The 24,054-nt window shown below is 42.8% G+C and overlaps 1 protein-coding gene and 1 long non-coding RNA gene across 2 annotated transcripts in view; both read left to right on the forward strand.

Moving 5' to 3' along the window:
* LOC135570267 (CD5 antigen-like) overlaps positions 1 to 4,421 on the forward strand; it is a 28,579-nt gene extending 24,158 nt beyond the window's left edge. Inside the window, exons 2-6 of the mRNA XM_065016385.1 lie at positions 1,900 to 1,929; positions 2,165 to 2,476; positions 2,905 to 3,210; positions 3,336 to 3,608; positions 4,064 to 4,421. Coding sequence (XP_064872457.1) covers positions 1,900 to 1,929; positions 2,165 to 2,476; positions 2,905 to 3,210; positions 3,336 to 3,608; positions 4,064 to 4,392 — 1,250 coding nt within the window. The 3' untranslated portion in view covers positions 4,393 to 4,421. The remainder of the gene's footprint in view (positions 1 to 1,899; positions 1,930 to 2,164; positions 2,477 to 2,904; positions 3,211 to 3,335; positions 3,609 to 4,063) is intronic.
* Positions 4,422 to 19,182: 14,761 nt separating this feature from the next.
* LOC135570268 (uncharacterized) lies at positions 19,183 to 23,355 on the forward strand. Its single transcript, XR_010463494.1, has 2 exons — positions 19,183 to 19,767; positions 20,571 to 23,355. It is a non-coding gene; the product is annotated as an uncharacterized LOC135570268 (long non-coding RNA).
* Positions 23,356 to 24,054: the final 699 nt, after the last annotated feature.

Raw genomic sequence — 24,054 nt, forward strand, 5'->3', positions numbered from 1 at the left:
CCTGTATATAGCCTCCACATTGACTCTGTACTGGTACCCCCTGTATATAGTCTCCACATTGACTCTGTACCAGTACCCCTGTATATAGCCTCCACATTGACTCTGTACCGGTACCCCCTGTATATAGCCTCCACATTGACTCTGTACTGGTACCCCCTGTATATAGCCTCCACATTGACTCTGTACTGGTACCCGCTGTATATAGCCTCCACATTGACTCTGTACTGGTACCCCCTGTATAAAGCCTCCACATTGACTCTGTACCGGTACCCCCTGTATATAGTCTCCACATTGACTCTGTACTGGTACCCCCTGTATATAGCCTCCACATTGACTCTGTACTGGTACCCGCTGTATATAGCCTCTACGTTGACTCTGTACTGGTACCCCCTGTATATACAGGCCGTACAGGTCAATACACTGTAAAATATACATGAAAAAAAGTACCTCAGACAAATTCAACTACATTTACTTGCACAACTAGCTAGCTCCACTAGGGGCCTCTCAGCCAGAACGCTCCACTAGGGCCCTCTCAGCCAGATGGCTCCACTAGGGGCCTCCCAGCCGCTGGCTCCACTAGGGACCTCTCTGCCAGCTAGTTTTGATGGCCCTCTCAGCCATGGCCCTCTCAGCCAGCCGGCTCCACTAGGGCCCTCTCAGCCAGCTCGGCCCTCTCAGCCAGACTATAGGGCCCTCTCATCCAGCCGGCTACTCATGGCCAGCCAGATGGCTCCTAGGGCCCTCTCATGGCCCTCTCAGCCAGATGGCTCCTATAGGGCCCTCTCATCCAGCCGGCTACACAAGGGCCCTCTCATGGCTACTCCCTCTCAGCCAGATGGCTCCTATAGGGCCCTCTCATCCAGCTACTCTATGGCCCTCTCAGCCAGACTCTCTCATCCAGCCGGCTACTCTATGGCCCTCTCAGCCAGATGGCTCCTATAGGGCCCTCTCAGCCAGCCGGCTATGTGTGTACAAAAAGTAGAAGTACAAATGTCAAGGGAATTGAACTAAAGTGATACATCTAAATCCCAACTTGTAACGAAGGTTTAAATAATAAATAATCAACAATGTATTGCACAGAACTATGAGGTCTAAAGGTCTGTCTTTCCAAGACATTCTGTTCATCCGCAAGCAGACCTGATGATTGTTGATGGTGGGAGAGCCTGTTATTTACAATGGAAGAATATAACTTCCTGTAGCCTATATAATGTAACAATGACAATCATCCCTTCATATATACTGTAGTTGAAGGTTAATTTAATGTCATAAAAAGTGTTCATTAAAACAAATCAGAATGTTTGGTGTGGAAGATGAGAGTGAGGGGGAGGCGAGGGGAAATGGAGAAGAGGGGAGAAGACGAGAAGGTTAGAAGAGGGGGTGAGGGAGGGGGAGAAGAGAGAGAGGAGGGGGAGAAGAGAAGAGAACAGGGGGCAAAGAGGGAGAGGAGGAGAGGGGGATAAGAGGAGAGGTTGGGGGATTATGAAATTTGACGATCTGACTTGGAAAGGTGGTATCCTATGATGTTGCCATGTTGAAAGTCACTGAGCTCTTAATTAAGAACATTCTACTGCAAATGTTTGTCTATGTAGATTACATAGCGGAGTGAATGATTTTATACATCTGCCAGGAAGGGGTGTGGCTGAAATAGAATCCACTAATTTGAAGGGGTGTCCACATACTTTTGTATATATAGTGTATGTACTAATGGGTGTTGTTGCCCCATACCAACGATAAGCCTGTCTTCCCCATCACATCATGAAAGGTCATGTTGATGTTCATTTAACCTCTGTCTCTCTCTTCCTCTGACTCCTCCCTTTCTCATTTATTTCTCTCTGTCTCTTTCTCTCTCTCTCACTCTCTTTCTCTCTCTTTGTCCTCTGTCTCTCTCTGTCTCCTCAGATCTCCAGAATCAAAGCGTCAGTCCACCAGGTAGGTAGATTATAAATCTACAGTGATTATAGCAGTTCAATATTAATTAGTCAACTTTATTATCCCACATGGAGAAATCAATGTGTCCATACAAACCATTCTAAAACCCAATAACAAGTAATGTTTTATGGAACTACTAATACTTGTCAACCACAAAGCATCACTGCTGTTAGAATAACAGAATCACTGTCATCATCTGTCCTCACCACTGTGTTTTCCTCTCTGCTGTTTACAGCTGAATACTCAGTCAGACTGGTGAATGGGACCACTTCCTGTTCTGGGACAGTGGAAGTCTTCTATGAAGGAGAGTGGTTAAGTAAATGTTATGGGTGGTGGAGCATGATGAAAGAGGTTAAGATGTTGTGTAAAGAGCTGAACTGTGGGAATGTTGTAGCTGAATCTAGAGGACCTCAGTTTGAAACGGGAAGAGGAATAGTCACAATATATAGTATGTGTAGTGGAGATGAGTCTTCTATTGGACAGTGTGTCATCACAGGAGCACGTACTGTCTGTAATCGTGGATATTATCATCATGTGACCTGTTCAGGTAAGAGACTGGTCATATTGACAGATTTCTTTATACATTATACAATATTACCATGTATCATGTTTTATGTGTTTTTATTTCATTTAAATAGAGGGAGAGATGTCAGATGTATTTAAACATTATATTTGTGTTTGTCATATTGGTTTATGGGAGATGTTCATGGGCAGATCATTGTAGTTCAGATGGTACTGAAGTGAAGCTGCCTGATGGATGTCCAGCTGTTTATTTTCTATAAAGTGAAGTGAACTTATTCCTGTCTCCTGCCTGCATTATTCCCAACCCGATCCTGAGTGACTAAGAACCCATTTCTACCTCTTACAGTATCAAACATAGCAAACTACAATCTTTTATCCAACATATTTGTGTTTAGTCATTGACAGTGTCATCAACAAAACTGATTGAATGTTCAACCAACTCTTTTTCTCCAGAGTCTGTGCGGCTTGTGGATGGATCTGGTCTCTGCTCTGGGAGAGTGGAGGTGAAGTCCAATCAGTCCTGGGCCTCAGTGTGTGAAGCTGACTTTGACCGGCAGGATGCAGAGGTAGTCTGTAGGGAGCTTGGCTGTGGGGCTCCTACAGCTCTACAGGGGGGGCTCTATGGAGAAGGTGAGGGTCAGACCTGGGATAAAGAGTTCCAGTGTAAAGGCAATGAGTCCCTTCTCCTGGACTGTGACACCTCAGACAGAAAAAACAACACCTGCCTACCTGGTTATGCTGTTGGACTCACCTGCTCAGGTAAGAAACAGTTTGCCACTCAGTCAACATTGTTTCTCACCTGGAGTGAAGAAGATGAGAGACAATATAGGTGTGTTTTAGTGAGAAAATAGTACGATTACTGTCTCTCTCTTTTCTTTTCTCAGAGCCTGATGATGTGAGGCTGGTGGGAGGAGGCAGTCGCTGTGCTGGTAGAGTGGAGTGGTACTACCAGGGAGAGTGGAGGACTGTGGGATCCTTTGGCGGGCGGTATACATCTGCAGTAGTGTGTAGACAGCTGGGTTGTGGCTCCACTGTTTCAGTACTACCTGGAAACACCACTAGAGGGTTTAGAGTTGACTGTGAAGGGGATGAATCTGCACTGAGGGGATGTATAAGAAGTCATCGTCTCCTTCCTGGATTCACAGTGATCTGCTCAGGTCATAACAAGATATTATCATTACATTCAACTGATTTCCTTCATTCATACAACTTCCTCTGCACCTCTCATGATGACTGTTTAACTTGTCAGTCTGCTTTACTAAATAGATCAATCAGTCAAGTAGGAATCAAATACAACTGAAATATCCCAGAATGCTTTTGTATGTGATTGTTCTCAGTGAACGTCTCTACTCACTACCACTGTCACATGTCATGTTATTGTCACATCTAAATGAGGAAAGTAGTTGAGGAGCTACATTTTCTTTTTCTCTCCTCTTGTTCCAGATGTCCTGCTTCAGCCTGATATCAACATATGTTGTCTCAGTGACTGTAGGCCCACTACTCATGTTGCCCTGTGAGGGAGGGTGGCTGGCACTGTTACATGCTGATGTTATTGTCATATCTATAGGAAACTAGTTGAAGAGGTTTTTCTTGTTCTCTTTTATTGTTACAGATCTCTTTGTCCAGCCTGATATCTTCCTGACTGACTCAATGGGAGGGGTCTCCAGGGGCCACCAGGGGCCCGGGGTGTTCAGGGGCTACAGCTTCAACATCACTTGCTCCACTCAGCCACAGTACCCAGGAGGCTCCTTCCTCCTCACGTTCACCGGCTCCAACAGAACCCAGATCCAGCCAGCTGTCAATCACTCTGCTGCCTTCCTCTTCCCTGCTGCAGATGACTCCCACCAAGGGAACTACAGCTGTGTTTATGAGAATGATGTTTTCTCTCATAACTTCTCCTCTGAGAGTGAGCTCCTCTCCCTCACCATCACAGGTAACTGAACATGAACCAGACTTATAACTTTGTCATTGACAGATTTCCCACAGATCTATGTGATGATGATCGGTCCCCTCATCAACATTCCAGCATTTATTGCATTTTGCTTTTTCCTTTTATTTTTCAAATAACCGAAAGTGAGAGGTTGTAATCTGAATATAGGGGAAAAGGCCATTCTTGAACACGGGGTGAGACATTCTTACTAATCTGCTAGAGAACCAGTTCAGATTTAAATGTACTTTTTGTATGACTGAAGCCTTTAGTGAGAGGTCTAATGCTTGATATTTAATCATTGCTGCCCTCCGAGTTCATATTCATTATGTAAATAGGCCTGTTGAAAATTGTCTGGTTTGCCGTTCAAAATCAAACAGAATGTCTTTTGGTGATATCATTTAAAAACAGGTCGCTAGGTGTAGACAAGACCATAAGCACATAGGTAAACTGGGATATGACTAAAGAGTTAAATCAGGGTAAACTGGGATATGACTAAAGAGTTAAATCAGTGTAAACTGGGATATGACTAAAGAGTTAAATCAGGGTAAACTGGGATATGACTAAAGAGTTAAATCAGGGTAAACTGGGATATGACTAAATAGTTAAATCAGGGTAAACTGGGATATGACTAAAGAGTTAAATCAGGGTAAACTGGGATATGACTAAAGAGTTAAATCAGGGTAAACTGGGATATGACTAAATAGTTAAATCAGGGTAAACTGGGATATGACTAAAGAGTTAAATCAGGGTAAACTGGGATATGACTGACTAAAATGAGTTAAATCAGGGTAAACTGGGATATGACTAAAGAGTTAAATCAGGGTAAACTGGGATATGACTAAAGAGTTAAATCAGGGTAAACTGGGATATGACTAAAGAGTTAAATCAGGGTAAACTGGGATATGACTAAAAAGTAAACTGGGTTACTAAAAGTTAAATCAGGGTAAACTGGGATATGACTAAAGAGTTAAATCAGGGTAAACTGGGATATGACTAAAACTCAGGGTAAACTGGGATATTAGTTAAAACTCAGGTTAAACTGGGATATGACTAAAGAGTTAAATCAGGGTAAACTGGGATATGACTAAAGAGTTAAATCAGGGTAAACTGGGATATGACTAAAGAGTTAAATCAGGGTAAACTGGGATATGACTAAAGAGTTAAATCAGGGTAAACTGGGATATGACTAAATAGTTAAATCAGGGTAAACTGGGATATGACTAAAGAGTTAAACTGGGATATGACTAAAGAGTTAAAACTGGGATATGAGTTAAATCAGGGTAAACTGGGATATGACTGTTAAATCAGGGTAAACTGGGATATGAGTTAAATCAGGGTAAACTGGGATATGACTAAAGAGTTAAATCAGGGTAAACTGGGATATGACTAAAGAGTTAAATCAGGGTAAACTGGGATATGACTAAAGAGTTAAATCAGGGTAAACTGGGATATGACTAAAGAGTTAAATCAGGGTAAACTGGGATATGACTAAAGAGTTAAATCAGGGTAAACTGGGATATGACTAAAGTGTTACTCAGGGTAAACTGGGATATGACTAAAGAGTTAAATCAGGGTAAACTGGGATATGACTAAAGTGTTACTCAGGGTAAACTGGGATATGACTAAAGTGTTAATGAGGGTGATTTTTCCACAAATAGACAGGTGGTTTCCTTTCCATGGTGGCAAGATATTATCTATTTTTGCTTTCTATAAAAATGTATTAGAGTGAGTTAATATCTTTCTTTCGGGATATGTATTCCAAGTGTGACCACATCACCCTCAGACCATTTCATTAGTAAACTACACAATAATGTAAAAGTTGTATTTTTTTGCAGACCAATACGTAATAGGCTACTCTAATTATTATCTGGTTGTAATCCAGAGAGGCTAGAACAATGATATAGATCCTCTGAGGCTGTGGAGGCATCCACATTGTGTACTTAAAATGAAACATAAACCATCAGGGTACAATGACACCTTTGGGATGGTAAATCGCTGCAGAATGCTGTGTTGGCCATGCTGGTTAAGTGTGTCTTGAATTCTAAATAAATCACAGACAGTGTCACCAGCAAAGCACCCCCACACGATCACACCTCCTCCTCCATGCTTCACGGAGGGAACCACTCTGCGTCTCACAAACCACGGCGGTTGGAAACAAAAATCTCAGCAGAACAAAGGACACATTTCGATTGGTCTAATGTCCATTGCTCATGTTTCTTGGCCCAAGCAAGTCTCTTCTTATTTTTGGTGTCTGTTAGAAGTGGTTTAGTTGTAGCAATTCAAACATGAAGGCCTGATTCACGCAGTCTCCTCTGAACAGTTGATGTTGAGATGTGTTTGTTACTTGAACACTGTGAAGCATTTATTTGGGCTGCAATCTGAGGCTGGTAAATCATTCTCTGCAGCAGAGATAACCCTGGGTCTTCCTTTCCTGTGGCGGTCCTCGTGAGAGACAGTTAACTCTAATGAACGTATCCTCTGCAGCAGAGATAACCCTGGGTCTTCCTTTCCTGTGGCGGTCCTCGTGAGAGACAGTTAACTCTAATGAACGTATCCTCTGCAGCAGAGATAACCCTGGGTCTTCCTTTCCTGTGGCGGTCCTCGTGAGAGCCAGCTTCATCATAGCACTTTTTGTTTATTTAACTAGGCAAGTTAGTTAAGAAACCATTCTTATTTACAATGACAGCCTACACCAGCCAAACTCAGACATTGTGTGCTGCCCTGTGCGACTCCCAATCACAGCTGGTTGTGATACAGTCTGGATTTGAACCAGGTTGTCTGTGTGATGCCTCTAGCACTGAGATGCAGTGTGTTAGACCTCTTTGCCACTTGTAAGCCCCAGTGTTTGCGACTGCACTTGAAGAAACTGTCAAAGTTCTTGAAGTGTTCCATATTGACTGACCTTCATGTCTTAAAGTAATGATGGACTGTCGTTTCTCTTTGCTTATTTAAGCTGTTCTTGCCATAATATGGACTTGGTCTTTTACCAAATAGGGTTATCTTCTGTATACCAACCCTACCTTGTCACAACACAACCGATTGGCTCAAATGCATTAAGAAGGAAAGAAATTCCACAAATTTACTTTTCACAAGGCACTACTGTTAATTGAAATGCATTCCTGGTGACCACCTCCTGAAGCTGGTTGAGAGAATGCCAAGAGTGTACAAAGTTGTCATCAAGTCAAAGGGTGGCTACTATGGGGTGTCTCAAATAGGAGACGGGAAGGAGACGATGACTTCTTAAACATCCCCTCACTCTTATTCTTCAATGTAGAAAATAGTAAAATATAGAAAAACCCTTGAAGTAGGTCTGTCCAAACTGTTGACAGGTTCTGTATAAATTACCTCCAGTCATACTTTATCAAAGGCCTTTTCAAAGTCAGCTATGAATACCAGGCTTACTTCCCAGATTGTCCATAGTGTTCTACTTGTCTTATATTCCAAAGACATAATGCTTGTGAAATGCTTGTGTTTCTAGCTCTGACAGTGCAGTAATATCTAACAAGTAATATCTAAGTATTTCACATCATAAACCCAATAAACACAAATCTCAGGAATGGAATTAAGAATATATAAATATATGGACAAGAAATGTCAGCGCGGCACAAACTAAATAGATAGCATGTAGACTACATAGATAGCACGTAGACTACATAGATAGACTACATAGACGCAGACTACATAGATAGCACGTAGACTACATAGATAGCACGTAGACTACATAGATAGCACGTAGACTACATAGATAGCACGTAGACTACATAGATAGCACGTAGACTACATAGATAGCACGTAGACTACATAGATAGCACGTAGACTACATAGATAGCACGTAGACTACAGTAGACTACATAGATAGCACGTAGACTACATAGATAGCACGTAGACTACATAGATAGCACGTAGACTACATAGATAGCACGTAGACTACATAGACACGTAGACTACATAGATAGACGTAGACTACATAGATAGCACGTAGACTACATAGATAGACACGTAGACTACATAGATAGCACGTAGACTACATAGATAGCACGTAGACTACATAGATAGCACGTAGACTACATAGATAGCACGTAGACTACATAGATAGCACGTAGACTACATAGATACGTAGACATAGTAGACTACATAGATAGCACGTAGACTACATAGATAGCACGTAGACTACATAGATAGCACGTAGACTACATAGATAGCACGTAGACTACATAGATAGCACGTAGACTACATAGATAGACACGTAGACTACATAGATAGCACGTAGACTACATAGATAGCACGTAGACTACATAGATAGCATAGACTACATAGATAGCATGTAGACTACATAGATAGCACGTAGACTACATAGATAGCACGTAGACTACATAGATAGCACGTAGACTACATAGATAGCACGTAGACTACATAGATAGCACGTAGACTACATAGATAGCACGTAGACTACATAGATAGCACGTAGACTACATAGATAGCACGTAGACTACATAGATAGCACGTAGACTACATAGATAGCACGTAGACTACATAGATAGCACGTAGACTACATAGATAGCACGTAGACTACATAGATAGCACGTAGACTACATAGATAGCACGTAGACTACATAGATAGCACGTAGACTACATAGATAGCACGTAGACTACATAGATAGCACGACTACATAGACTAGACTAAATAGATAGCACGTAGACTAATAGATAGCACGTAGACTACATAGACTAGACTACATAGATAGCAGCATAGATAGCGTAGACTACATAGATAGCACGTAGACTACATAGATAGCACGTAGACTACATAGATAGCACGTAGACTACATAGATAGCACGTAGCACGTAGACTAAATAGATAGCACGTAGACTACATAGATAGCACGTAGACTACTAAATAGATAGCACGTAGACTACATAGATAGCACGAGACTACATAGATAGCACGTAGACTACATAGATAGCACGTAGACTACATAGATAGCACGTAGACTACATAGATAGCACGTAGACTACATAGATAGCACGTAGACTAAATAGATAGCACGTAGACTACATAGATAGCACGTAGACTACATAGATAGCACGTAAACTACATAGATAGCACGTAGACTACATAGATAGCACGTAGACTAAATAGATAGCACGTAGACTAAATAGATAGCACGTAGACTAAATAGATAGCAGCACGTAGACTACATAGATAGCACGTAGACTACATAGATAGCACGTAGACTACATAGATAGCACGTAGACTACATAGATAGCACGTAAACTACATAGATAGCACGTAGACTAAATAGATAGCACGTAGACTACATAGATAGCACGACGAAAGACTACATAGATAGCATGTAGACTACATAGATAGCACGTAGACTACATAGATAGCACGTAGACTACATAGATAGCACGACTAAATAGATAGCACGTAGACTACATAGATAGCACGTAGACTACATAGATAGCACGTAGACGTAGACTAAATAAATAGCACGTAGACTAAATAGATAGCACGTAGACTAAATAGATAGCACGTAGACTAAATAGATAGCACGTAGACTAAATAGATAGCACGTAGACTAAATAGATAGCACGTATACTAAATAGATAGCACGTAGACTAAATAGATAGCACGTAGACTACAGAAACCTGAAAACACCATCCAACCTGGAACTGAGTGAGTAATGTTTAGTCTGAAACTATATCTTATTTCCAAAAGCCAAGAAGAAAAATACACAACATTACTTTATAAGGACTGAATTCTAACATAATTCTGCCAAGCTTGATACAGCTTCAACTAGCACTGACGTGTCAAGTGAGAGGTGTCAAAGCCCATTAGCCCAACAATGGCAGGAGAGTCACACAGTCTACCCCAACCAAATGGAGAGGCCTTAGAAGCTCCCTCCCGCTGTTCAGAGGCAATTAAAATACTGTACCCTTTGCATGTAAAGAATGAGAAGTCAAGAAAAGATTACAAAATGAAGCTCCTTATGGAAAATCAAGAGACACTTTTTGCTGACTATTACAAAAATGGGAACATCAGCAACCTTATCTTCCACACAAACCATCCCCTGGCATGGCACAGTGCTATATTAGCACACTACCCCTCTGTTAAGAGAACCGGGGTTAACGAGGGGTGGAAACTCAGAATACTTGATAACGAGGACTCTGAGTCAAGTAATATAAATATCTATAAGTCCGGAACAGTGATGGTACAGAGTAACCCCAAACAGTTTCAGCTGGACTTTCACCTAATCAAAGAATTAGCCCAACAGGAGAAGCTCTCCCTTGATAAAGATACCCCCACCCCGAGCGGGTCAAACCAGACCTCTTCATTATGTAACACCACAGACGAGCAACCCCCAGCGGAGAGTCAACCTCCCAGCACAGACTACCACTCCCTCATTGAAATGAAGGACAAATTCACCCAGCTGGAGGTAAGACAGGTGGAGCTGGAACAGCAGGTCATTACACTTCAGTCAGCACAGACCCAGACAACAGTCCAGCACAACAACACCCCCTTAACTAGTTGCTCCTACCCTCTACTTTTTTGAACATTTTGTTAAAAATCGCGCAACATTTCAGCGCCCTGCTACTCATGCCAGGAATATAGTACGTTCATATGGTTAGAATGTGTGTATAGGAAACCCTCAGACGTTTTTAAAACTGGTTAAATCACAACTGTGGCTATTACATAACGTGCGTTACATCGGAAAGCGCAGGAAAACCTGATCACAGAAAATGGAAATAAATATCCTTGCGCCACTTCCAGCAATTGTTAACAGTGAGCCGAATTAGATAAGACCGAGCATTCAACTCCCACAGCATCCCCATGCAGTCGAGTATCTTGTGAATTTAATCCTCTTTGATTCTTGGTTGAACCGAAAGAGGGGCACGACGTACCTCCGGTCTCCGCCCAGATCATTCCGGAAGAGCTCTCTCCTGAAATTTTTTCCAAGACGACAGCTACTGATATGTACACGCCACGGATGATTTTTTATCGCTATTAACGTTTACTAATACCCAAAGTAGCATTACAAACGTATTTCAAGTGTTTTGTGAAAGTTTATCGTCTACTTTTTGAATTTTAAAAAATGACGTTACGTTGTGAAATCGCTGTTTTTTTCGTTTATCACACAGTCTACATATAACGATATCTTGGCTTTATATGGCCCGATTTAATCAAAATAAAGACCCAATAGTGTTTTTATGGGACATCTAGGAGTGCCAACAAAGAAGATGGTGAAAGGTAATGACTGTTTTCTATTTTATTGTGCGGTTTGTGTAACGCCAAAATGCTAATTATTTTGTTTACGTCCCCTGCTGTGCTTTTCTGTTGTAGTGTATTGGTGCATGCTATCAGATAATAGCTTCTCATGCTGTCGCCGAAAAGCATTTTAAAAATCTGACTTGTTGCCTGGATTCACAACGAGTGTAGCTTTAATTTGATACCCTGCATGTGTATTTTAATGAACTTTTGAGTTTTAACTAATACTATTAGCATTTAGCGTAGCGCATTTGCATTTCCAGAGCTCTAGTTGGGACGCAAGCGTCCCAGGTAGAGGTAAGAGGTTAACCAGACCCGGAGAGCTGGAGGTGGACAGAGACATATCTGCACTCTGGACTGTGGTGAGACAACTTCAACAGGAGAAAGAGCAGAATCAGGAGAAGAACAGAGCATTAGAGGAGAGGATCAGACTGCTGGTGGAGGAGAGGTTGAGGGGGATGGAGGAGAGGGTGAGGGGGACGGAGGAGAGGTTGAGGGGACGGCGTGTGACAGAGAACAACCCACTAGAGAGGTGGCCACCCCCACAGAGAAGCCAGCAGAACAGCCCACCCCAGCACCTGACAAAAGTTTCGACACCACAGCAGAACAGTCCACACCAGACCCTGACCATAGAGTCGACACCACAGCAGAACAGACAAATGAAGAACCACAAGCCCAGCGGCTCTCACCCCCTCTGAGCACCCCCTGTCAGCCACCCTGATAGCCCTTCTGACAACCCCTCACACCCACTGAGGACAAACACAAGACACAGATTGTACTACTTATGGACTCAAATGGGAAATATATAGAAGAAAAAACTTTTTCCCAAACATAGTGTGTCTAAACTCTGGTGTCCAAACACCCAGCGTGCCCTCGACCTTCTGTCTGAGGACCAACTAGGTTCACCCAGCCACATAATAATACACACAGGCACAAATGACCTGAGAGCACAGCAGGAAAGGGTGGCCACAGCACTGAAGGGAGTGATTGAAAAGGCTTCTTCTACTTTCCCAACGCACAAGTGGTTATCTCCACCCTGCTACCACGAAAAGACTTCCACCCTGCCACAATACAGCAGGTAAACGCAAGTATTTCCCGTGACTGTGCCTCAAAACCAAATGTTTTCCTGGCCCACCACTCCACCCTGGACTTGAACATCCTCTATGACCAGGTCCACCTCTACAAGGCAGCAGTGCCCACCTTTGCCAGGACTCTAAAGGACATCGCTCTCAAACGTATCCCCAACACTTCACACAGGAGCAACAGATCAATAGACTCCCCACCCAGACCAGCGAGACACCCTCCCAGATCTGCAGGACCCCCCCCTGGACCTACACATAGAGGACCCACGCCAAGAGGAATTACATCCAGACCACAGTACACCCAGACACATCCACACCCCCACCCCAACCAATCAACACCCCCCCACGTCAACCATGCCCACACCCCATTTAGGCCCCCTCAGATCAGACCTATACCACTCCTGCCCACCCCATGCACCCCACCCCCGCAAAGAGGGCCTCAACATGGAAGCCACACATACGCCCAGGTAGTGAGCGGGCAAACAGTCCCAACCCCACTCTCACACTCGCCCAAGCCAATGGCATGTACCAGATGCTCAGCAGGCTCTGCTCACACCACTGGCCTGAGGCCAAAACACGACCAACAACATTGGACACTCTATGGAACAAAAAGCCTTCACTATATTATCCTGGAATATCCAAGGCCTGAGGTCATCTGCCTTTGGCCTAAAAGAGCAAAACCCGGACTTCACCAAAGAAATCGGTAATACAGACATTGTCATCCTGCAAGAAACCTGGTATAGAGGAGATGGACCCACTGGTTGCCCTCTAGGTTACAGAGAGCTGGTAGTCCCATCCACCAAACTACCAGTGTGAAACAGGGAAGGGACTCAGGGGTATGCTAATTTGGTATAGAGCAGACCTAACTCACTCCATTAAATTAATCAAAACAGGAACATTCTACATTTGGCTAGAAATTCAAAAGGAAATTATCCTAACAGAGAAAAATGTCCTCCTGTGTGCTACCTATATCCCCCACTAGAATCCCCATATTTTAATGAAGACAGCTTCTCCATCCTGGAGGGCGAAATCAATCATTTCCAGGCCCAGGGACATGTATTAGTCTGTGGCGACCTAAATGCCAGAACCGGACAAGAACCTGACACCCTCAGCACACAGGGGGACAAACATCTGCCTGGAGGTGACAGCATCCTCCTCCCACATATGCCCCCTAGGCACAACTATGACAACATAACCAACAAAAACGGGTCACAACTCCTGCAGCTTTGTCGCACGCTGGGTATGTACATAGTCAACGGTAGGCTTCGAGGGGACTCCTATGGTAGGTACACCTATAGCTCATCTCTTGGCAGTAGTACTGTAGACTACTTTATCACTGACCTCAACCCAGAATCTCTCAGAGCGTTCACAGTCAGTCCACTAACACCCCTATCAGACCACAGCAAAATCACAGTCTACTTAAACAGAGCAATACTCAATCATGAGGCATCAAAGCCAAAGGAACTGAGTAACATTAAGAAATGCTATAGATGGAAGGAATGCAGTTTGAAACCTACCAAAAACTATTAGGCAACAACAAATTCAATCCCTTTTAGACAATTTCCTGGGTAAAACGTTCCACTGTAATAGTGAAGGTGTAAACTTGGCAGTAGAAAATCTTAACAGTATATTTGACCTCTCAGCTTCCCTATCAAATCTAAAAATCTCAAATAGAAAACCGAAGAAAATTAACAATAATGACAAATGGTTTGATGAAGAATGCCAAAATCTAAGAAAGAAATTGAGAAACCTGTCCAACCAAAAACATAGAGACCCGGAAAACCTGAGTCTACGCCTTCACTATGGTGAATCACTAAAACAATACAGAAATACACTACGGAAAAAGAAGGAACAGCATGTCAGAAATCAGCTCAATGCAATTGAAGAATCCATAGACTCTAACGACTTCTGGGAAAATTGGAAAACACTAAACAAACAACAACACGAAGAATTATCTATCCAAAATGGAGATGTATGGGTAAACCACTTCTCCAATCTTTTGGTTCTATAACAAAGAATAAAGAGCAAAAACATATACATGATCAAATACAGATCTTAGAATCAACTATTAAAGACTACCAGAACCCACTGGATTCTCCAATTACATTGAATGAGTTACAGGACAAAATAAAAACCCTCCAACCCAAAAAGGCCTGTGGTGTCGATGGTATCCTCAATGAAATGATCAAATATACAGACAACAAATTCCAATTGGCTATACTAAAACTCTTTAACATCATACTTAGCTCTGGCATCTTCCCCAATATTTGGAACCAAGGACTGATCACCCCAATCCACAAAAGTGGAGACAAATTTGACCCCAATAACTACCGTGGAATATGTGTCAACAGTAACCTTGGGAAAATCCTCTGCATTATTATTAACAGCAGACTCGCATACATTTCCTCAATGAAAACAATGTACTGAGCAAAATGTCAAATTGGCTTTTACCAAATTACCGTACAACAGACCATGTATTCACCCTGCACACCTAATTGACAACCAAACAAACCAAAACAGGCAAAGTCTTCTCATGCTTTGTTGATTTCAAAAAAGCCTTCGACTCAATCTGGCATGAGGGTCTGCTATACAAACTGATGGAAAGTGGTGTTGGGGTAAAACATACGACATTATAAAATCCATGTACACAAACAACAAGTACAAGGTTAAAATTGGCAAAAACACACATTTCTTCACACAGGGTCATGGGGTTAGACAGGGATGCAGCTAAGCCCCACCTCTTCAACATATCAACGAATTGGCGCGGGCACTAGAAAAGTCTGCAGCACCCGGCCTCCCCCTGCTAGAATCCAAGTCAAATGTCTGCTGTTTGCTGATGATCTGGTGCTTCTGTCACCAACCAAGGAGGGCCTACAGCAGCACCTAGATCTTATGCACAGATTCTGTCAGACCTGGGCCCTGACAGTAAATCTCAGTAAGACCAAAATTATGGTGTTCCAAAAAAGGTCCAGTCACCAGGACCACAAATTCAAATTCCATCTAGACACTGTTGCCCTAGAGCACACAAAAAACTATACATACCTTGGCCTAAACATCAGTGCCACAGGTAACTTCCACAAAGCTGTGAACGATCTGAGAGACAAGGCAAGAAGGGCATTCTATGCCATCAAAAGAAACATAAATTTCAACATACCAATTAGGATTTGGCTAAAAATACTTGAATCAGTCATTGAGCCCATTGCCTCTTTATGGTTGTGAGGTCTGGGGTCCGCTCACCAACCAAGACTTCACAAAAATGGGACAAACACCAAATTGAGACTCTGCACGCAGAATTCTGCAAAAATATCCTCCGTGTACAACGTAAAACACCAAATAATGCATGCAGAGCAGAATTAGGCCGATACCCACTAATTATCAAAATCCAGAAAAGAGCCATTAAATTCTACAACCACCTAAAAGGAAGCGATTCACAAACCTTCCATAACAAAGCCATCACCTACAGAGAGATGAACCTGGAGAAGAGTCCCTAAGCAAGCTGGTCCTGGGGCTCTGTTCACAAACACAAACACACCCTACAGAGCCCCAGGACAACAGCACAATTAGACCCAACCAAATCATGAGAAAACAAAAAGATAATTACTTAACACATTGGAAAGAATTAACAAAAAAACAGAGCAAACTAGAATGCTATTTGGCCCTACACAGAGAGTACACAGCGGCAGAATACCTGACCACTGTGACTGACCCAAAATTAAGGAAAGCTTTGACTATGTACAGACTCAGTGAGCATAGCCTTGCTATTGAGAAAGGCCGTAGGCAGACATGGCTCTCAAGAGAAGACAGGCTATGTGCTCACTGTCCACAAAATGAGGTGGAAACTGAGCTGCACTTCCTAACCTCCTGCCCAATGTATGACCATATTAGATATACATATTTCCCCCAGATCACAAAGAATTCGAAAACAAATCCAATTTTGAAAAACTCCCATATCTACTGGGTGAAATTCCACAGTGTGCCATCACAGCAGCAAGATTTGTGACCTGTTGCCACGAGAAAAGGGCAACCAGTGAAGAACAAACACCATTGTAAATACAACCCATATTTATGCTTATTTATTTTATCTTGTGTCCTTTAACTATTTGTACATTGTATATATATATATATATATATATAATATGACATTTGTAATGTCTTTACTGTTTTGAAACTTCTGTATGTGTAATGTTTACTGTTCATTTTTGTTGTTTTTCACCTTATATATTCACTTTGTATGTTGTCTACCTCACTTGCTTTGGCAATGTTAACACATGTTTCCCATGCCAATAAAGCCATTGAATTGAATTGAATTGGAGAGAGAGAGAGAGAGAGAGAGAGAGAGAGAGAGAGAGAGAGAGAGAGAGAGAGAGAGAGAGAGAGAGAGAGAGAGAGAGAGAGAGAGAGAGAGAGAGACAAGAGAGAGAGACAGAGAGACAGAGAGACAAAGAGAGAGAGAGAGAGAGAGAGAGAGAGAGAGATAGAGACAGAGAGAGATAGAGACAGAGACAGAGAGACAGAGAGACAGAGAGACAGAGAGAGAGAGAGAGACAGAGAGAAATACAGACAGAGACAGAGAGACACAGAGAGAGAGAGAGAGACAGAGAGAGAGAGAGACAGAGAGACAGAGAGAGACAGAGACAGAGAGACAGATGTATGAGAGATTTGCTGTACATACCATCCTCAGACACACTGTTCCCTATTTAGTGTACTAATTTTGACCAAGTCTCCGGCCAAAGTAGTGAACAATGTAGGGAATATTGGCCAAAGTAGTGAACAATGTAGGGTATACTGGCCAAAGTAGTGAACAATGTAGGGAATACTGGCCAAAGTAGTGCACAATGTAGGGAATACTGGCCAAAGTAGTGTACAATGTAGGGAATACTGGCCAAAGTAGTGTACAATGTAGGGAATACTGGCCAAAGTAGTGTACAATGTAGGGAATACTGGCCAAAGTAGTGAACAATGTAGGGAATACTGGCCAAAGTAGTGTACAATGTAGGGAATACTGGCACAAAGTAGTGAACAATGTAGGGAATACTGGGAAAAGTAGTGAACAATGTAGGGAATACTGGCCAAAGTAGTGAACAATGTAGGGAATACTGGCCAAAGTAGTGAACAATGTAGGGAATACTGGCCAAAGTAGTGAACAATGTAGGGAATACTGGCCAAAGTAGTGAACAATGTAGGGAATACTGGCCAAAGTAGTGAACAATGTAGGGAATACTGGCCAAAGTAGTGCAGAGGAGGAGTATCTACCTCTGGTACCAAACATCTTCATGTATCAGTTAGTGTAGTAGTGTTTCTCACAGTATCTACCTCTGGTACCAAACATCTTCATGTATCAGTTAGTGTAGTAGTGTTTCTCACAGTATCTACCTCTGGTACCAAACATCTACATGTATCAGTTAGTGCAGTAGGGTTTCTCACAGTATCTACCTCTGGTACCAAACATCTACATGTATCAGTTAGTGTAGTAGGGTTTCTGATCATGCTGAAACACAAAGCACAGAAAACATCTTAGTTCATGAGATACGTAGATACACACAGACATGTAGACAGACCTTCTGCACTCCACTTCCCTCCTCCACACCTCCCTCACTCACTCCCTCCTCCCCACCTCCCTCCCTCCCTCCCCACCTCCCTCGCTCCCCTCCCCACCTCCTCCCTCCCTCCCTCCCTCCTCCTCACTCCCTCCCTCCCCCTGTCATCGTACCTCAGCATGTTGTCCTGGGGTCAGCTGTCTCTGACACTGTCTTTCCCTCCACTTCTCCATCTCTCCCCTCACTCCCCTTCCCCTTCCCTCTCTCCCCCTTCCCTTCCCTCTCCCCTCTCTCCTCTCCCTGACTCACTCTCACCCCCTTCCCCTTCCCTCCTCTCCCCTCCCCTTCTCTCCCTGACTCACTCTCACTCCCCCTTCCTTCCCTCTCTCCCCTCCCCTTCTCTCCCCTGACTCACTCTCACTCCCCCTTCCCTTCCCTCTCTCCCCTCCTCTCTCTCTCCCTGACTTACGCTCACCCCCTTCCCTTCCCTCTCTCCCCTCCCCTTCTCTCCCTGACTCACTCTCACTCCCCTTCCCTTCCCTCTCCCCTCCCCTTCTCTCCCTGACTCACTCTCACTCCCCTTCCTTCCCCTCTCCCCTCCTCTCTCTCCCTGACTCACTCTCACTCCCCTTCCCTTCCCTCTCCCCTCCCCTTCTCTCCCTGACTCACTCTCATAATATTCACTGTAGTAGAAACATCTGTTGGGTTGGTAGAATGTGGAAAGACCCACCTCTTTGGTTAATATTCACTGTAGTAGAAACATCTGTTGGGTTGGTAGAATGTATAAGTAGGGTTTAAATTCATACTTATTACAAATCTGCAGTTGTCTGACTATTATATTATTATTTAATGAAAGAAATGTAAAAATGCACTTTTTGTCTGGAAATAAAATAAACATGTATCTGCGTTAACCACTCCAGTCAACAGATGGCGATATGCGTTTTTCAGGCGATGCTATCAGAGTGACGTATAATGTAGTGGACGGGACGCTTCTTCAACAACATCTCGTCAGCCACCTCGGTAGCTTCCTAGCGGAAACGTTCAAGCTGTTCAGACTGATTCGGTCTATATTTACTTCTGTATTTGGAACATAATTCTGTCTTTTAACTAGTTTCCCCATTTCATGTCATATTTCCGTTTAGTCAGGTAACGGTAGCTGGCTTGATAAATGAGCCTATCACTAGGCTAGTCGCTAACTAGCTAGGTTAGCTGGCTAACATCCCCGACCATGAGCTCAGCAAGCTGCTGCCCTCCTGCTAAAAAAAGAGGTCTGCTGGAAGGAGAAAGAAGGTATTTGGCTGAACGTTGTCGTGAAAGAGGAGAATGAAGAGGAGGATGTCACAGTAAACGAAGAAGTAGAGGGTGAGGCTGTTACACAGAAAGAAGAGGAAGAACACGATTATACTTTTTTTGGAGTGAATGAAGGAGAGATAACTGTCATATTGAAGGAGGAGGAGAGGGAAGAAGAGGAGGAGACAGAAGATCTGAGTAACACCAGTAAGTCCTGTCTTGAAAATAGTTGTTGAACTGATACGTGGTTTTAAAACGGCATTCTACTCTAGTTCTGAGCTTAAATGCCGTTTTTTAATGTAGGAATTGATAAAGCTACACTGTAAGATGTGAATACCATCAAGAAGCTGGCCAACAACAAAACTTTAACAATGGATTTGCACCCAAAATCACAACTTAAATGTCTCACGGAATGGACTTGCCTTCATTCAATACTGCAATTCCACTGTACTAAACTGGAGGCGATTTCCAGCCCACCGTTGACTGCGGTCAAGTGAGCCGACAGTCGCAAAACGCGGTCAGGCCATCTGCTCTTCAGTTTCTTCCTGAATTTGCGTGCGTGAAAACACTTTACGGAATGGCGTTTTTTCAGGTAGGGAAACTTAGTTGAATGGACTCTCATGCACAGGTAGTCGAGACGATGGCTACAAATCATTCCAAGCAAACCGTTTGAAGCACACCTATTCAATCTTCCATAATAAAGATGATACCAAATCGTTTATTTAATTTTCGTGTTATCATAAAGTACTTTATCATTGCTAGAGTGTCAAGCGTAGGCTGGACTGGTGTAAACGCTACAACTTACAATGACATTCTAGACCATTCTATAGGCCTCTCTGACTAAGAACCACACAGAGACCTGCATTTTGTAGTGGCTTTAATAACACTTGTGAAAAGTGACTTCAGGTGATTGAGGGATCTAGTCTAGATTATACATCATAGGAAGTTTTATCATGTGGAGGTTTCATTCAGGTCTCTGTTTAATTAAATCATCTGTTTGTCTTTGACAGGAGAGAGACCAGACTCTCCTTCTGACAGCAGGAAGAGTCCTTCAGGGAAACCAGACCCCGAGACGTCCAAACCACCAGGACGACATCACTGCTCCCAGTGTGGAAAGAGTTTTACTCAGTTAGGGAGCCTGAGAACACATAAGAGAATACACACTGGAGAGAAGCCTTACCACTGTTCCCAATGTGGAATGTCATTTACCCAGTTAGGGAGCCTGCAAACGCATGAGAGGGGACACACGGGGGAAAAGCTTTTCCAATGTTCCCATTGTGGAAAGAGTTTTGGCCAGGTAGGAAACCTGAACAAGCATGAGAGGACACACACAGGTAAGAAGATGTACCGCTGCTCCCAGTGTGGAGAGAGATTTACCCGGTTAAGGTACCTGAAAGAGCATGAAGGAATACATACAAATACACAGGAGGAGAAGACATACCACTGCTCTCATTGTGGAAAGACATTTTCCCAGTCAGAGAACCTGAAAACACATGAGAGAATCGAGAGGCTGTGTTCTGACTTGTGTTTTTGACTGAGAATGTGTGTGTTTGTTTGGGCTGTCAGACTTGAGTTCACTTTGTGTAATGTTAGTGCACTATTTTTAATTGTGATTAATCCATTGTCTGAAAGGGTTAAAAACACACTGAAAACATCCCAAAGACATACTACATACAGCTAGAATCTACAATGCCATGTAAACACAAGATGACATTGAGGTTAAATAAAGTGTGATTTATCAATGGAACATATTTTGACACGTCCACTGTGTGTCTCTGTAGAGTCATAATATCCATAACAACTAGAGGTCAAACAGGGAGATGGTTCCATTCATTTTCCCCACAGGGCTGTGTTTTGTTTAGACTCACCCTGGTGTGATGTTTTGATAACCATGTAAACCTCTCTGGGACAAGGTGACTGAGGACACAGTGTGTTGTCAATTTATTGTCATGTTTTTAAAATGGTATAACTGCCTTTATTTTAGATGGACCCCAGGAAGAGTAGCTGCTGCCTTGGCAGGAACTAATGGGGATCCATAATAAACCCCAGGAAGAGTAGCTGCTGCCTTGGCAGGAACTAATGGGGATCCATAATAAACCCCAGGAAGAGTAGCTGCTGCCTTGGCAGGAACTAATGGGGATCCATAATAAACCCCAGGAAGAGTAGCTGCTGCCTTGGCAGGAACTAATGGGGATCCATAATAAACCCCCAGGAAGAGTAGCTGCTGCCTTGGCAGGAACTAATAGGGATCCATAATAAACCCCTGGAAGAGTAGCTGCTGCCTTGGCAGGAACTAATGGGGATCCATAATAAATACAAATACTCTTATCAATATATTTGTCTTTACTCTCGGATTCGAAAATGCTAATTAGCATCAAAGTAGACAACATGCAAGACTACAAATCTCTGCAAGCTCCTGCAAGTCATCTCTAGCCAACACATTTCACAGAACAGTTCACAGAATTGTCCATTGAAATAAATGTTGACAATTGAATCACTGCTACATTAAGGCCTGATTGGTGGAGTGCTGCAGAGATGGTTGTCCTTCTGGAAGGTTCTCCCGTCTCCACAGAGGAAATCTGGATCTCTGTCAGAGTGAACATCGGGTTCTTGTTCACCTCCTTGACCAAGGCCCTTTCCCCCGATGTCTCAGTTTGGCCGGGTTGCCAGCTCTAGAAAGAGTATTGGTGGTTCCAAACTTCTTCCATTTAAGAATGATGGCGGCCATTGTGTTCATGGGGAACGTCAATGCTGCAGACATTTTTTGTACCTTTCCCCAGATCTGTGCCTCGACACAATCCTGTCTCAGAGCTCTACGGACAATTCCTTTGACCTCATGGCTTGGTTTTTGCTCTGACATGCACTGTAAACTGTGGGACCTTATATAGACAGGTGTGCCTTTCCAAACCATGTCTAATTGATAGAATTTACCACAGGTGGACTCCAATCAAGTTGTAGAAACATCTCAAGGATGATCAATGGAATCAGGATGCATCTGACCTCAATTTCGAGTCTCATAGCAAAGGGTCTGAATACTTAAATAAATACATTTGCGAAAATGTCTAAAAACCTGTTTTTGGTTTGTTATTATGAGGTATTGTGTGTAGATTGATGAGGGGAAAAACATATTACATTTTATAATGAAGCTGTAACGTAACTAAATGTGGAATAAGTGAAGGGGTCTGAATACTTAATGAATACACTGTATACCACTGGAAGAGGTTTCTATCATTGGCAGTTTTGTACACAGTCAGGTGATACGTGGTATAGAAAGTCCAATCTTAGGAGAGAACATGGGAGGCACTATACTGTGTGTCTGCAGGTGTCTATCTGGTCAAAACCACTGATACAGGTGCCCCTCCACCCTCTGGTGGGATGGATCATGTCTACAGAGAAACCTACATTCAAATACTTAGATTTGTGTGTGTTGGGTATATGTTGTGAAATTATTAGATATTACTTGTTAGATATTACTGCACTGTCGGAGCTAGAAACACAAGCATTTTGCTACACCTGCAATAACATTTGCTAAACACGTGTATGTGACCAATAAAATGTGATTTTGATTTGAAATAAACGTCCTATTTATCAAAGGTGCTTTTGGCTGGAGTCAAAATGACTCCAAAGGATTTGAATGTGTTATGTTGGATGAATTGAATGAACCACATTTTGGCTGTGATAAAAGATATGTCTCTGGGGTCAAAATGATCCATGTCAGAACTATGGATCAATGTAAATATGTAGTGAGTCTAGAGTTTGTTTTAAATTGTCACTCATTAAAAACGAATCAATCAACACATGCTTTTCTTTGAACGACTTAATATAATAATCAACTTTAATGAAATAAATGAAAAATAAACTTTTGGTTCCTCAACTGCGTTGCCCCTCCAGTCAGCAGATGGCGATGTGCGTCTTTTACGTTCAGGCGACGCTGCCAGTGTGACGTATAATCTAGTGGACGGGACGCTCCTTCAACAACAACAGTTAGACACCTCGGTAGCTTTCTAGCAAACATAGCTACAACATTCACTCTCTTTTGGTGTATGTTAGTCCCTGTGTATTAAACACACTTCTGACGTATGTACGTGTTGGCCCATTTGATTATATATTTACGTGGTTTGTCAGCTAGCTGGTTTGCTAAATTATCTTAGAACTAGGCTAGTTGCTAATGCTAGCTAGCGAACATCTCCGACCATGAGTTCACTAAGCTGCTCTCCTCCTGATAAAGAAGAGGAGGTCTTCTGGACGGAGAAAGAACTCCTGAAAGAGGAGGAGGAAGAGAAGGATGTTACAATACAAAAACAAGTAGAGGGTGAGGCTGTTACCGTGAAAGAAGAAGAGAAAGACGTTTCAGTGAAAGAAAAGGAAGACTCGTTCAGAGTGAAAGAGGAGGAGGATGTTACAGTAAAAGAAGAGGAAGCGGAGAGAGAGGAGGATGCAGTTTATGGAGTGAAAGAGGAGGAGGGGGAGATGACTGTCACATCGAAAAAGGAG

The sequence above is a fragment of the Oncorhynchus nerka genome, unplaced genomic scaffold (genome assembly GCF_034236695.1).
Source record: "Oncorhynchus nerka isolate Pitt River unplaced genomic scaffold, Oner_Uvic_2.0 unplaced_scaffold_1002, whole genome shotgun sequence".
NCBI lineage: Eukaryota > Metazoa > Chordata > Actinopteri > Salmoniformes > Salmonidae > Oncorhynchus > Oncorhynchus nerka.